Source organism: Eurosta solidaginis, chromosome 1 (assembly GCF_040869045.1).
Source record: "Eurosta solidaginis isolate ZX-2024a chromosome 1, ASM4086904v1, whole genome shotgun sequence".
Classification (NCBI taxonomy): domain Eukaryota; kingdom Metazoa; phylum Arthropoda; class Insecta; order Diptera; family Tephritidae; genus Eurosta; species Eurosta solidaginis.
In genome coordinates this window covers 10,373,098-10,387,611 of record NC_090319.1, presented here as the reverse complement: position 1 = coordinate 10,387,611, position 14,514 = coordinate 10,373,098, and the positions used below count along the sequence as shown (strand labels likewise).

Here is a 14,514-nt window from a genome sequence, read left to right as displayed (position 1 = left end):
TTGTTCAAAATTTCAGACTGTCCAAAGAAGCATTCATGGACTTATTGTCCAGTACAGATGAACTGCTGCAGCAATTCACAAGAGCCAATTCTATTCCTAATATTTTTTAATTTTGGTAACAGTTCTCCGATTTTGTGCTCAGGGATCCTACCAACTGAGCACTGGAAACGAAAATGCACTCGGACTTGCCCAGCTGACTGTGTCTGTGGTACTATCAGAGGTGTTGAATGTCTTGGAAAATTTTATTTGTGAAAGATGGATAAAATTGAATTACGAGGAGGCTGAGCTGCAGCACGCAAAGTTGCATTTCTATAATGTGCAAGTTCCTTTTCTATATGGGGATTTTATTCCATAATTGAAATCAGTCTTTCAAGCTGTTGTTTTTTACTCACGACCTTGGATATATATAAAATTAATTCAAATAGTTTAAAATTACTACTAGGTAGTAAAAAAGTAGAACATAAAGGCCCCTATTATGAGCATCTTTCGATCTTCGACTGTGGTCGAAAGAGCTGATCGAACGAATTTTCATTCGGTATTATGACGCACGTTCGATGAAGGCAAGCATTATTGTGAATTTCGATAAATTCAAAAGTTCACAATAGCACATTTCCTTCAGCTGTCAAATAAAATAAAATAAATAGACAAAAGCAGAACTAGATATTAAATGCAAATATTGAAAATATAAGTATGACTACGACGGAATTGTGGTTTGATGATTCGTCAGATGAAGAGAAAAGCTTACTGGAGCTAGCCAGAAGTAGAAGACGCGTGAGGGATGCTTCAAATACATTGAAAATGAATTCCACCACGTAAGTGTAGCTTTCTAAATAAGTTGTTAAATTGTTGAAATTATAAGTTTTGTTTATAGATTTATTCAAAACTTCAGACTGTCCAAAGAAGCGTTCATGGACTTGTTGTCCAGTACAGATGAACTGCTTCAGCAATGCACAAGAGCCAAGCATATTCCTAATATTCTAAAATAGGCAACAGTTCTCCGATTTTGTGCTCGGGGATCCTACCAACTGAGCATTGGAAACGAAAATGCATTCGTACTTGCCCAGCCGAATGTGTCTGTGGTTCTAACAGAGGTGTTGAATGTCTTGGAAAATTTTATTTGTGAAAGATGGATAAAATTCAATTATGAGGAGGCTGAGCTACATCAATCAAAGTTGCATTTCTATAATATTAGCAGAATTCCAGGGATTATTGGCTGTGTTGATGGCACATACATTAAAATTTTTGCTCCCAAAAAAGAATTACAGAATTTATATTACAACAGAAAAGGATTCTACAGCATTAATGCTATGATTGTAAGTATACCATTTTGATATTAGTTTCAGGTTGTAAATACATAAGTTTACATTTTTATACAAATATTTTTTAGGTTTGTGACCATTCTATGACTATACGATACATAAATGCAAAATATCCGGGAGCAACACATGATTCTTGTGTGTTCAATATGTCGGCCTTATAATCACATTTGGAACAGGCAAGAGCCCTTCACTACACACCAGAAAAAGCAATACAAATTATAAACGTGTGTGCGGCTTTGCACAATACAAATATCTGTAGAAGAGTTATCTAATGAAGATGACGACCATGATATCCCATTCGCCGAAATTGAATCCACAACCAACTCGGAAGCAGAAGAAATCAGAAACTAAATATTGCGAGTTTTGTCGATACTTCATTTTATTGAAATAAAAAATCATTATGGTTCTTAGAAGCTAAAGATTTTCAGTTTTCATAATACAGTCTTAAATTTTATTATAAATTTGGTATAAAAAATATCACCAGTTTCATATGTATGTTTAAAAAAAAAAATCAGGTATTGTTCAGCACTTAAAGCATACATTTGTGATGGCCTTATTTTTTCATTTGGCTTTTATACAACTCCAGCTTTTCCTGTTTCAATTTAAAAAAATTACGTTTATAATAGTACTCCAAGCTATACGTTCTCTTCGCATAATTTTCTGCTCAAGAGCACTTTTTTTGATCTCTTCCAATGTTTTCAGCATCACTTCTTATACATTTTTTTGATTTGCTGTCTGCTCTTGCAATAGTTTGAGCCTATCGTTTTTGCTGCACTTTTTCGATTTGCTTTTCGTGGCCTCCTCATCAGGTGCACCACTTTGTCAACTTACTTCCAAATTCTCATCCGATTCCAAGTTATCACTATATAATCGCTCCACAATCATATCTTCACATTCTTCATTCGCATTAGTACTAAGGCCATGCTCTTGTCCAGGTGGATCTACACTGGTCTGAAGACTTAACAAACCCGTTATAGACTCTTCTGAATGCGTAAAGATATTTAACCTGTTTGGTCCACCACCAGTTGCACGGTATTCCAGTATGTTCTCCGACATTTTTGTTTTTGACTTCATGTCCGCCCACACCTGAGACGACAAAAATAAAGTTTTATTATACAGAATTGACTTCTGTGGTTCTTTAGTTCACCTTAATCCACTTTTTCGTCGTTCTTACTGGTGGTCCTAAACAGTTCATCTCCACTGTTATATCATCCCACTTTTTTGTCACCTGAACCTTTGTGCAAGTTAATTTTGCTATATGGGAATTTTTTTCCATAATTGAAACCAGTCTTTCAATCTGTTGTTTTGTACTCACGACCTTGGACCTATATAAAATTAATTCAAATAGTTTAAAACTACTACTAGGTAGTAAAAAATTAGAACATAAATACAAAAAACTTACATTTTAAACAATTCTTTTTCTATTCGATACAGCGTCGACAACAAATTTCTATTCGCTACAAAATTCGGTACACAACGAAAATTTCGACAGAGATGAGGTGTCATAATACCAACTTCTAATTCGATTTTCGATGTTCGATAGCCAACGAAGATCGAAGATCGAAAGATGCTCAAAATAGGGGCCAAATACAAAAAACTTACATTTTAAACAATTCTTTTTCTATTCGATACAGCGCCGAAAACAAATTTCTGTTCGGTTGAAAGTTAGATACACAACGAAAATTTCGACAGAGATGAGTTGTCATAATACCAATTTCAAATTCGATTTTCGATGTTCGATAGCCAGCGAAGACCGAAGATCGAATAATGCTCATAATAGGGGCCTAATTCGGGCCCAGCTCTTTCGACCACAGTCGAAGATCGAACTTGTCTCATAAGGCCTGTGATTGCAAATATGTCATTTTTATTTGTTAAATACTCTAGCTGGTGCATTATTTATGTCGATTAATAATTTTTATAAAATATTTGAAGTATTTATTTAAAATATAGTATTAAATGTTGCATATAATTAATCACTTAATTTATTTTTCTTTTTCTATCTTGAATGTTCCGTTAGTCATCCAATAATTTTCATTTTACAGTTATATAGCTCCGTTATATCATGTACTTATGATAATTTTACCGCTTTGTATCTCCATTTTATCATGCGATTATGATAATAGCTTTAGAGTAAAATTGATTTTAATATTTCACATAATTACAACATTTTTTTATTCATAAACGAAAGTTTATTTATCCAAAACATAATTCTTTTAAGTTCCACAAAACATATTTTCTTAGCACGACAATACTACATCAAACGAAAATGTAATAATTACACGGACATTTTTAAAAACACGATGTTGCTTCTTCGGCGATATACTTGCGCTATGATTTTTTTGCTCTCTCATTTTTTAATGCGGGATCTGTTTATCGGTTCATGATGACTATGACCTTGCCATATGATGCTTGCCATGGCGGAAGGATACAAGGTGGCAGCGTGAGACAGCTGATTGTAAACTTTTTTATTTGATTTGATACATCAACCCATGGCGGAACGATACAAGGTGACAGCATGGGACAGCTGATCATACCCTTTTTTTATTTGATTTGATACGTCAACTTTCGGCGCAGTACGATTTTGACATTTGTCCATCGAATTTACAAAAACAAAATACATTGAATTTTTATTTATGTTTGTAGGTATGTCACCATGCTGCCACCTTGTATCGTTCCGTCATGCATCAACCGGTGCAGTTCGATTTTGACAGTTGTCCATCGAATTTACAAAAACAAAGTCCATGGAATTTTCAATTATGTTTGTAGGAATGTCACCATGCTGCCACCTTGTATCGTTCCGCCATGTTTAGATCCAAAAAAAAAAAAAGAAACCAAGCCAAGTTTTTAGTCATTGTTTACTATATAGTTTGGCAGCTTAAGTAGAGGTTATGTTGCGAATAGAGTGGAAGGCAGTGGACTAGGCAGTCGAATGTCATATAATGAAGGAATGGTGTTCGGAGATTTTTCAAAGTTAAAAAAAAAATTATAAAAGCTTTAATATAAATAAAACTATTGTTTTAATAACAACAAAAACGCCATATATATTCTGTATACATAAATTTGTAAGCAATATCTCACTTTAAAATTTTAATTAAATAATCTAAAGTTTTTTTTTGAAACTGAGTCGAGAACTGTGCGTGTGAATGTGCGAATTTTCACCGATCAGCTGTTAGTTGCGCTACTTGGTAAAATTTACAATGTTTTTAGTTTTCCATTTGACTAGCTTTTTGAAAGGCGCAGATTTTATGAAATTTTATTCCGTTTATTTGCATTTCTAAAGTAACTCCCTAATGTGGGTTTATTGCGTTTCTGTTAGCGAATTATGCAAAAATGACTAGTGGTTATCAGTTGAATGAGGGAAACGGTAATGAGCATACCATCTCAACAGCAACAGTGACAGCACCAACAACAAATATAGATTCAATAAGCAATAGCATTGGTTGTGGCAGCAGCAGCGATATTGCGGAGCACGTTAGAAAATTTCTTTTTACAAGTCAATACACAAGCCCTATAGAAACGGAAACACTTGCAGCAGAACTTGATAAGTTGGAAATCAAAATACCAGAGGTAAGTTTGCCACACTATTTACCAAGAGTGATGACGCCATTGTGTTACGTAGTAACTAATATGTGATGATGTAAATATATAACCTATTTTTATCCAAACAGCTCTTACAAAGCGGTTATTCTTTCTATACTTGGCCCTGTGCACCTATTTTGGCTTGGTTTTTGTGGGAGCGGCGACACAATTTAGTTGGAAAAAGTATACTCGAATTGGGCGCTGGTACAGCACTTCCTGGCATATTAGCAGCTAAGTGTGGAGCACGTGTTATACTCAGCGATAATTGTATACTTCCAAAGTCGTTGGCGCACATACGTAAATCTTGTTTGGCAAATAATTTAGTTCCGGGCAAAGATATCGAAGTTGTCGGTCTTAGTTGGGGATTGTTATTGAATAGTGTTTTCAATTTAGGTCCTTTTGATTTGATAATTGGCGCTGACTGCTTTTACGACCCCAGTGTATTCGAAGATATATTGGTAACCATTTCTTTCCTATTAGAGCGAAATACAAAGGCAAAATTTCTTTGCACCTATCAAGAGCGAAGTGCAGATTGGTCCATCGAGGCATTGTTGAAAAAGTGGAGGTTACGTGCTGTACCAATCATAATTGATAACGTTGGAAAAGGTTGCGGCATTGATATTGTAGATTTAATGAATGGTCACACAATACACCTGATTGAAATAACAAGAGAGCCCTAAACGAAAAGCAGCAGCAAAACATATAATGTCTGGCACGGCACGTCAATCGTATAAGCTATTCATAGCAAATTTACCATGGACTATTGGACAAAAGGAGCTGCTATCTTACTTTTCCAGTTTTGGTCATGTTGCCAATGCTTCTGTGGTGTTTGACAAGTCAATCGGCTTTTCAAAAGGTTACGGCTTTGTCACGTTTAGCGGCCGTGATGGTTTTATGGGCGCCTCAAATAAAAATAGGCATTTCATCGAAGGTCGCGTACTAAACGTGCAACCAGCCAATTCTTAACATTGCGAGTATTTGTCTGAAACCTTATTAATTACTATTACTGCGATTGCTTAACTTTTAGTCATTGCTTTACTGACTATTATCATCTTAGTATGTAATAAATTGATAAAATATTGTCAAGGGGCTTTACTGATTTTTTTATTAGTTATGCTAATCGTAAAATTTAATGTTTTTACTATAACTGATTAATTCTTAACTTCGGGATATGAATTAATATTACACAAGTAAGGAAAGCTAAGTTCGGGTGTAACCGAACATTACATAAATATGGGAAAATTACCATGTAGGAAAATGAACCTAGGGTAACCCTGGAATGTGTTTGTATGACATGGGTATCAAATAGAAGGTATTAAAGAGTATTTTAAAAGGGAATTGGCCGTAGTTCTATAGGTGGACGCCATTTCGGGATATCGCATTAAAGGTGGACCAGGGGTGACTCTAGAATGTGTTTGTACGATATGGGTATCAAATGAAAGGTGTTAATGAGTATTTTAAAAGGGAGTTGGCCTTAGGTCTATAGGTGGCCGCCTTTTCCAGATATCGCCATAAAGGTGGACCAGGGGTGACCCTAGAATGCGTTTGTACGGTATGGGTATCAAATGAAAGGTGTTAAAAAGGAGAGAGCCTATAGGTGGACGCCTTTTCGAGATGTGTTTGTACGATATGGGTATCAAATTAAAGGTATTAATGAGAGTTTTAAAAGGGAGTGGCCCTTAGTTTTATATGTGAAGGCGTTTTCGAGATATCGACCAAAATGTGGACCAGGGTGACCCAGGACATCTGTCGGGTACCGCTAATTTATTTATATATGTAATACCTCGAACAGTGTTCCTGCCAATATTCCAAGGGCTTTTGATTTCGCCTTGCAGAACTTTTTCATTTAATTCTACTTAATATGGTAGGTGGCACACCTATTTTGCAAAGTTTTTTCTAAAGTTGTATTTTACGTCAAAAAACGAATCCAATCACCATGTTCCATCCCTTTTTTGGTATAGAATAATGGCATTTTTTTAATTTTTCGTAATTTTCGATATCAAAAAAGTGGGCGTGGTTATAGTCGGATTTCGGCCATTTTTTATACCACGATAAAGTGATTTCAGATAAGTACGTGGACTAAGTTTAGTAAAGATATATCGGTTTTTACTCAAGTTATCGTGTTTTGGGCCGAGCGGAAGGATAGACGGTCGACTGTGTATAAAAACTGGGCGTGGCTTCCACCGATTTCGCCCATTTTCACTACTGTAAAGATATTAAATTTTTTGTTATAATTTGACTTAAAACACTTTTATTTTTGAAAGTGGGCGTGTTCGTCATCCGATTTTGTAAATTTTTATTTAGCACACATATAGAGGAAAAAGAGTAACGCCCTTGCCAAATGTCATCATGATATCTTCAACGACTGCCAAAATACGGCTTGCAAAACTTTCAAATTACCTTCTTTCAAAAGTGGGCGGTGCCACGCCCATTGTCCAAAATTTTACTAATCTATTCTACGTCATAAGTCAACCCCACCTACCAAGTTTTATCGCTTTATCCGTCTTTGGTAATGAATTATCGCATTTTTGGGTTTTTCGAAATTTTCGATATCGAAAAAGTGGGCGTGGTTATAGTCCGACTTCGTTCATTTTAAATAGCGATCTGAGATGAGTGCCCAGGAACCTACATACGAAATTTCATCAAGATACCTCAAAATTTATTCAAGTTATCGTGTTAACGGTTTGACGGACGAACATGGCTCAATCAAATTTTTTTTCGATACTGATGATTTTGATATATGGAAGTCTATATCTATCTCGATTCCTTTATAAAGTTAATATACTCTGTGTGCAAAGCTCGCTGAGTATAAAAAGCTGGAAATTGTAACGCGAACTAACGGAACAAATTAACGGCGTATAAAAGATAGTCACATATATATTTTATGCTGAAAAGCAGCTCGTTTTATATACTCTGCAATCCTCAATCCACATCAAACTACAATTTTTATTGCAATCATTAAAAAATTCAATTTTTATTGCACTCATCATACCTACAACATAATCAGACCAATTCTAAATATTTTCCCGGATTTTTTTATTCCCGCGGAAAAATTCCTCCAATTCTGTTGTCCTAGGGAGAACAATAATTTGGGAATAGGAATTTCGAATTTTCGAAGTCAGCTGTTTTGTCAATTGAAATTTCGTTGCACATTTCTTATTTTGTTTAAAAAATTGAAAAGTTTAATTATTGTTGCAAATTTGTTGGAAATTAAGAAATAAAATATAAACACTGCACAGTATTTATTGCATTTCATGTGGTATTCACTGAAATGAGTAATGAATTGGTGCCACAGCAACATCAACAGCGGAACATAAGAAGAAGACGGCCGAATAACACAAATCTGCCGGAGTTGCCTGCTTTCATTCAGCAAAGCAATTTTCTGGCGGCCAAGTTGAGTTAATTCGTCCTTCATCATATGCCAAAATCTATTTAAGCCTTATTAAAAAATCCTTGCGCAATTTCTGGATGGCTGCATCAAATTTGTATACCAAGAGCTCTTCCGTTGCTTATGATATACTTTTCGACTTAAAATAAAGAATATTGTGGTTGTAGTTGTTGTTGTATTAACAGTGAGAATATTGTGGTAGAATGTACATACATATTTTAGCACAAATTTGTACAAATAAGTGTTCTTTCTTAAAAGAACTAATTTCCTTTAAATATTTTGATGCATTCCCTTTAATTTAACTAGTGAAAAAACTATGAAATGGCAGAGAAATCTCCCTCTCCCTCACATTCATAATACCTACTTTTCTCCCATAACCGGTTTCCGCTTTTTCGAACATTGTTCAGAATAGGAGGAAAGGGAGAAGTGAAAAAACTCACAAGGAATTTTTATTTATTTGAATTATCAGCCCAATTCAAAACGAAAATTCCGTGCGAGTTTTTTCCCTTCTCCCATTCCTCGTATTCTAAATAAAAATTCCTTGTGAGTTTTTTCACTTCTCCCTTTCCTCCTATTCTGAACAATGTTCGAAAAAGCGGAAACCGGTTATGGGAGAAAAGTAGGTTTATGAATGTGAGGGAGAGGGAGATTTCTCTACCATTTCATAAGAGTTTTTTCACTAGTTAAATTAAAGGGAATGCATCAAAATAGTTAAAAGAAATTGGTTCTTTTAAGAAAGAACACTTATTTGTACAAACTTGTGCTAAAATATGTATTTACATTCTACCCCAATATTCTCACTGTTAATACAACAACAACCACAATATTTATTTTAAGTCGAAAAGTATATCATAAGCAACGGTAGAGCTCTTGGTATACATATTTGATGCAGCCATCCAGAAATTGCGCAAGGATTTTTAAGAAGGCTTAAATAGAGTTTGGCATATGACGAAGGACGAATTCAACTCAACTTGGCCGCCAGAAAATTGCTTTGCTGGATGAAAGCAGGCAACTCCGGCAGATTTGTGTTATGCGGCCGTCTTCTTCTTATGTTCCGCTGTTGATGTTGCTGTGGCACCAATTTATTACTCATTTAAGTGAATACCACATGAAATGCAATAAATACTGTGCATTGTTTATATTTTATTTCTTAATTTGCAACAAATTTGCAACAGTAATTAAACTTTTCAATTTTTTAAACAAAATAAGAAATGTGCAACGAAATTTCAATTGACAAAACAGCTGACTTCGAAAATTCGAAATTCCTGTTCCCCAATTATTGTTCTCCCTAGGAGAACAGAATTGGAGGAATTTTTCCGCGGGAATAAAAAAATCCGCGAGAATATTTAGAATTGGTCTGAATACCTACTTTTCTCCCATAACCGGTTTCCGCTTTTTCGAACATTGTTCAGAATACGAGGAAAGGGAGAAGTGAAAAAACTCACAAGGAATTTTTATTTAGAATACGAGGAATGGGAGAAGGGAGAAAACTCGCACGGAATTTTCGTTTAGAATTGGGCTGAATATTATTGAAAAGAAATTTACTTTTTGTACATGGTTCTGGCCTCTGTCGTATTACCATTGTGTACTAGTGGTGCCAAATGTACACTCAAGCAACATTGGAAATTTAATCCAGAAATTAAAAAACTTACTATGGACAATAACCTGGAACTTTCAAAGATAACGAGGTCCCCCTCCACGAAATCCAATCTCGAAAAAAAATAATGGTCCAAAGATTTAGCGACTAACTTGCATAGTAACAAAATTAAATGCATAAAATGGAATCGAGAAAAGGTCGATTCTATTCCGATCGACAAAACGTAAAAGCACGGTTTTACAAATATTTTTTGTTATATTCATAGCATTTCGGCTAAGGCAATATATGCTTTTACACTATTTATGTATTATATGCTAATTGAACTATTTTATAATCATTTATTAAGATAGTTTTTGTAATTTTTACCAACTGCTTCTTGTACGCTTTTGTAACCTTTCTCGTCCAAAAGTTGTGATAACTCTTTCTTAATGCGCGTCACTGCCGGAGGTCCTTCGTATATAAATGCAGTATAAAATTGTAAATAGGTGGCACCCGCTTCCAATTTTTCTAATGCATCTCGACCCGATGAGATTCCACCAACACCAATAATTGGAATTTTGCCTCCAGTTTGTGCGTAAACATCTGCAATAAGCTGTGTCGACTTCGAACGCAATGGCGTGCCACTTAACCCGCCCGACTCATGGGCCAACTCAATTTCCTTCAAATTTTCACGTGCTAATGTTGTGTTGGATACTATAAGGCCATCAACACGGCAAGCTTTCTTGTTTATAACACCAACAATATCTTTTAGATCCTCTTTATTAACATCTGGTGAAATTTTTAATAAAATTGGTACTTGATTATTAGCTGGCAATGAATTTCGTGCTTCAACGATTGACGTTAATAACTGTTCAAGCTCTTTCTTTCCCTGTAAATCACGTAGTCCGGGTGTATTAGGACTGCTCACATTAACTACTAAATAGTTAGCCACTGGTCCAAATACTTTAACTCCACTAACATAATCTGCTATTGGGGAATCTGTGGTTTTATTTTTTCCAAGATTCACGCCCAACACACCTTCATATCCGCGTGCACTTTTAAGCTCATTCAAACGCTCGAAGACTGCTTTATGACCTTGGCTGTTGAAGCCATACCGATTTATAATAGCCTTATCGTTAAATAAACGAAAGACGCGCGGAGTTGGATTACCTGGTTGTGGTTCAGGTGTTACGGAACCAATTTCCACAAAACCAAATCCTAATTTTGACAAACCCTCAACAGCTTCACCTTGCTTATCAAAGCCAGCAGCAATTCCAATGGGGTTTGAAATTGGTTTATCAAAAAATGCAACAGCCTGTGAATGTTTATAACAAAGTTTCAAATTATTATCCCACTTGAAGGTCTGTTTGCCAATTTTTATATACCAAGTTTTGCGCGTCCGGTTGTGCTGGAGCTGGAAATACTTTATACTTACAAGCTAGCAGTGCCAAGTTATGGCTCATCTCTGCAGGTAGGTAACGCATTAAAGGCATTAATGTGTTCTTATAGAACTTCTCGTTTCCTTTATAAATGCTAACACCCACATAAAAGATGGTAGCTCCAGTTGTGACAAGAGCCAATGACTTTAACTTGTTCTGCAAAGTAAAAAAATATCAATGACAACTGCAATGTACAATACTATTTGTATAAAAGTGAAGCAGTGGAGGTAATAGTCTAGTTGAGGGGTCGACTGCTAATACGCTACCAAAAATATCGGGAAAGGTGTCAAAAGACGCGTATTAATCTCGAGAACAATAATCCGATGGCGGAAAAGAAAAATTTTATATCTGTCCGGAGATATTTGCAGTTGAAGTTGGCGATTTCCATGTGGTTGTTGTTGTTTTCGTACCCACAAAAAAAATTGTGCATGACCGTGGCGCAGAAAGGTGTTCTGCGCAAAAATGCTATGGATCCGACCCCCGGTTTCGGAGGTACCCGCGGGTCTTTTTTCGGTTTTTCGTTAATATCTCTTGAACGCGTTAAAATTTTTATTTTCCGCCTTCGGATTATTAATACTGATGTCAAGACGCGTCGTTTGACACCTCTCGATATTTTTGGTAGCGTATTAGCAGTCGACCCCTCAACTAGACTTTTACCGCAGTGGATAAGGAACTTCTTCAACAAGACAGTTTCAAATCAATCATTTTTCCGATGCTCAGAATCACTTCGTGATCAAATAAACTTACTTACTCTTCCTTTTGGGTATACCGGCTCCCTCACAGGTACTGCTCTTAGAAAATATGACAGACGCATTTTTATTTCGACAAAATATTACCTGCTTGTGCAAATTGTATAAAAATTGGTTTTATTTGCGCAGAGCTTGATTTCGATTCAATTCTTAATCGATATTTTTTTAGAAATGTAGAATCGATTTTTTAAATCGTTCTTTAGCCATCGAAGTTTTCATCACTATCTACTCTACACTCAGAAAAAACTTCTACTGATATAAAAAACGGAATGAAAAGGTACTTAAGAAATTCTTCCTCATTCGCATGGTCAAAATTTCGGGTAGACTATACATTAAGGGTCCAGGGGGAGGGGGTTGGGAGTGGGGATGACTCCCCCTTTCTAAAAACTCTACACCCACCCAAGGAGGCTTATAGTTTGATCACAATTTAATATTAAGTTACCAAACAAATGCAAGAAAATGTAGTGAATTAAACAAAAATGGTGCTACCAGACTTCAAAATATGTAGTAGTAGTAGTAGTAGGAGTAGTTTGTTTTAATAAATAGAATCTTTTTACAAAGTTGATTACAATATAAAATTTAAATTATAACTAAACTGGCGTAGAGCCGTAAGTTTATAAGTACGTGTGGTAGGTTTTTCTGTATATTATATAATAAAATATTTCCTAAATATAAGTTTCAAAATTCCTCTTCTAAAATTTGCTTCCTATATTTTAACGCTGATTTAACGTACTGATTCAATGTGATCCAGTTTTTACCATTTAGGTATTCATCAATCTCTTGGTGTGTTAATACATTTTTTTTTAAAAAATAATATTCTATATTCCATAAGTACGGGGCAACTACCCAGAGAGTGTAAAACGTTTTCTTCGTTTCCCGAGTTGCAAATTGGACAGCGGTTATCTGGCTGCTCAAGATGAGGTTCGTAATTTAGTTTCAATAGTTCTGCTCTTACGCGAAACAAATTGCTGATCGCATATATGCTAAATTCATCTCTAAAATAATTAAGCTCACAAAGATTATGTTCGAGGACGGGGTAAGTTCGGCTTACTTTGCTAGCTTGAGCTTTTAACAGAAAATATTCCCTTTTCCTGCATCTATTTTAGCTAATATATTGCGGTGGCAATGTCTCCACAAAGTGTTATCATTTATTAGAATTGGTTCACCGTACTCATTGGCAAGCGCATCCCACTTTTGGAAACATTGAGACCTAGTTTCTAGCAAACGCATTGCGATTAACTTTGGAAGACGGTTATAACCCATTTCCATAACCCTGCAAATATAATTGAAATGTGTTTTCAAGAAGTCAATATACAATTCTGGGAGTCCGGTTCCGAAATGAATCATATAGTTCGGGGTGTTACGCGGTAATCTGAACAGCCTTTTAATAAAGTACGTCAGCAACTTTTCTACTTCTTCGTAATATTCAATTCGCCACACTTCTGATGTATAGCCCAATACTGTTCGTATAGCTGCTTCAAATAGTTTGTACTTATGACTATGAGGAATGTATTTTTTAGACAAAAAAGATCTCCAGGTGCTGTTTATAGCGTATTTTGCTGATTTAAGCTTACTTGACAAATGTTTATGGTACGATGCATTGTACGTTATAACTACTCCTAGATAGTTGTATTCCTGAACCTTCTCCAACCTGAATATAATTACTTTTGTCTTATTCGTATTTATTGTAAGCCCCCAGTCACTACAGTACTCCTCTAGTTTCTTGATCATTTTCTGTAATTGTTTTGGGGTTTCTGCTAAGATAACTACATCATCGGCATACATAAGTATCTTTTTATGGATGCCCCCAAACGTAATACCCTTTGGCAAGTGATTAACGAAATCGTCCAGGAAAAGGGCAAACAATGATGGGCTAAGTAGGCAACCTTGTTTAACACCCGTTTCCGTTGGAAACCATTTTGAGGCAGTGCTACCATCCCACACCTTTGCAACGTAATTTTTTCTAGCATTTTCGTTGAAAGACCTAAATTACTAAATTTGAAGAAAAGAGCATTTCGTATTATGGAGTTAAAATTGGCCTTAAGGTCCACCTACAAAGCATACAGTTTTCTCTTCTTTAAAATGTAATGCTGAGATATGCTAGATAAACTAAAAAATATGTATAAATAAAAAACGACTCAATATATTTTAATCGCGCCATTTTCTATTTCAGATTTTCCTTTTTTTTACGAAGTAAACGTAATATATTTTGAAAAATCGCGTCTTCTAATTTTCTATTTATTTATGAAATAAATCTATTTATTTATTTATGAAATAAACTGTTGAATAAATAACTCCAATATTGAATAATGCAAAAATGGCCTTTATTAAAGTACTTCACAATAACACTTATACTTCGCAACTTTATAGCTTGCTTAAACCAAACTGATTGTCGTGCCTCTACTGTTGCTGCCTTTTATACTCTGTGATTTCTCTTTCGCATACTTCTAGGCGCTTCCAGAAT

At 35.3% G+C, this 14,514-nt stretch overlaps 4 protein-coding genes across 5 annotated transcripts; 2 read left to right on the top strand and 2 right to left on the bottom strand.

The window, feature by feature from the left end:
- Positions 1-2,084: 2,084 nt before the first annotated feature.
- Positions 2,085-2,781, bottom strand: LOC137238870 (uncharacterized). Its single transcript, XM_067763896.1, has 3 exons — positions 2,722-2,781; positions 2,467-2,644; positions 2,085-2,405 (listed from the first exon to the last, which is right to left on the bottom strand). Coding segments are annotated over exons 1-3 (444 nt in total). The 5' UTR covers positions 2,724-2,781; the 3' UTR covers positions 2,085-2,141.
- Positions 2,782-4,524: 1,743 nt separating this feature from the next.
- LOC137248634 (histone-arginine methyltransferase METTL23-like) lies at positions 4,525-5,578 on the top strand. Its single transcript, XM_067779549.1, has 2 exons — positions 4,525-4,886; positions 4,988-5,578. Exons 1-2 carry the CDS (start codon positions 4,650-4,652, stop codon positions 5,576-5,578), a joined length of 828 nt encoding a protein of 275 aa, XP_067635650.1. The 5' UTR covers positions 4,525-4,649.
- Positions 5,579-5,603: 25 nt separating this feature from the next.
- Positions 5,604-5,989, top strand: SLIRP2 (SRA stem-loop interacting RNA binding protein 2). The gene has a single exon (XM_067779552.1). It carries the CDS (start codon positions 5,604-5,606, stop codon positions 5,862-5,864), a length of 261 nt encoding a protein of 86 aa, XP_067635653.1. The 3' UTR covers positions 5,865-5,989.
- Positions 5,990-8,987: 2,998 nt separating this feature from the next.
- On the bottom strand, positions 8,988-12,346 carry Dhod (dihydroorotate dehydrogenase 2). 2 transcript variants are annotated; one of them, XM_067779537.1, is made up of 3 exons: positions 12,049-12,179; positions 11,248-11,457; positions 8,988-11,177 (listed from the first exon to the last, which is right to left on the bottom strand). In XM_067779537.1, exons 2-3 carry the CDS (start codon positions 11,353-11,355, stop codon positions 10,218-10,220), a joined length of 1,068 nt encoding a protein of 355 aa, XP_067635638.1. In that variant the 5' UTR covers positions 11,356-11,457; positions 12,049-12,179; the 3' UTR covers positions 8,988-10,217. The 2 variants fall into 2 exon arrangements, with proteins under 2 accessions (XP_067635638.1, XP_067635627.1); XM_067779526.1 differs by having other exon boundaries at positions 9,000-11,177; positions 12,053-12,346.
- Between the last annotated feature and the right edge of the window lie 2,168 nt (positions 12,347-14,514).

Coding starts and splice junctions, on each gene's coding strand:
- LOC137238870 (XM_067763896.1), bottom strand. Junction 2,406..2,466: donor CGACGAAAAAGTGGATTAAG/GTGAACTAAAGA, acceptor TTGTCGTCTCAG/GTGTGGGCGGACATGAAGTC.
- LOC137248634 (XM_067779549.1), top strand. CDS start 4,650: ATGACTAGTGGTTATCAGTTGAATGAGGGAAACGGTAATGAGCATACC. Junction 4,887..4,987: donor TGGAAATCAAAATACCAGAG/GTAAGTTTGCCA, acceptor TTATCCAAACAG/CTCTTACAAAGCGGTTATTC.
- SLIRP2 (XM_067779552.1), top strand. CDS start 5,604: ATGTCTGGCACGGCACGTCAATCGTATAAGCTATTCATAGCAAATTTA.
- Dhod (XM_067779526.1), bottom strand. CDS start 12,115: ATGCGTCTGTCATATTTTCTAAGAGCAGTACCTGTGAGGGAGCCGGTA. Junction 11,458..12,052: donor CGGTATACCCAAAAGGAAGA/GTAAGTAAGTTT, acceptor TTTACTTTGCAG/AACAAGTTAAAGTCATTGGC. Junction 11,178..11,247: donor AACCGGACGCGCAAAACTTG/GTATATAAAAAT, acceptor AAACATTCACAG/GCTGTTGCATTTTTTGATAA.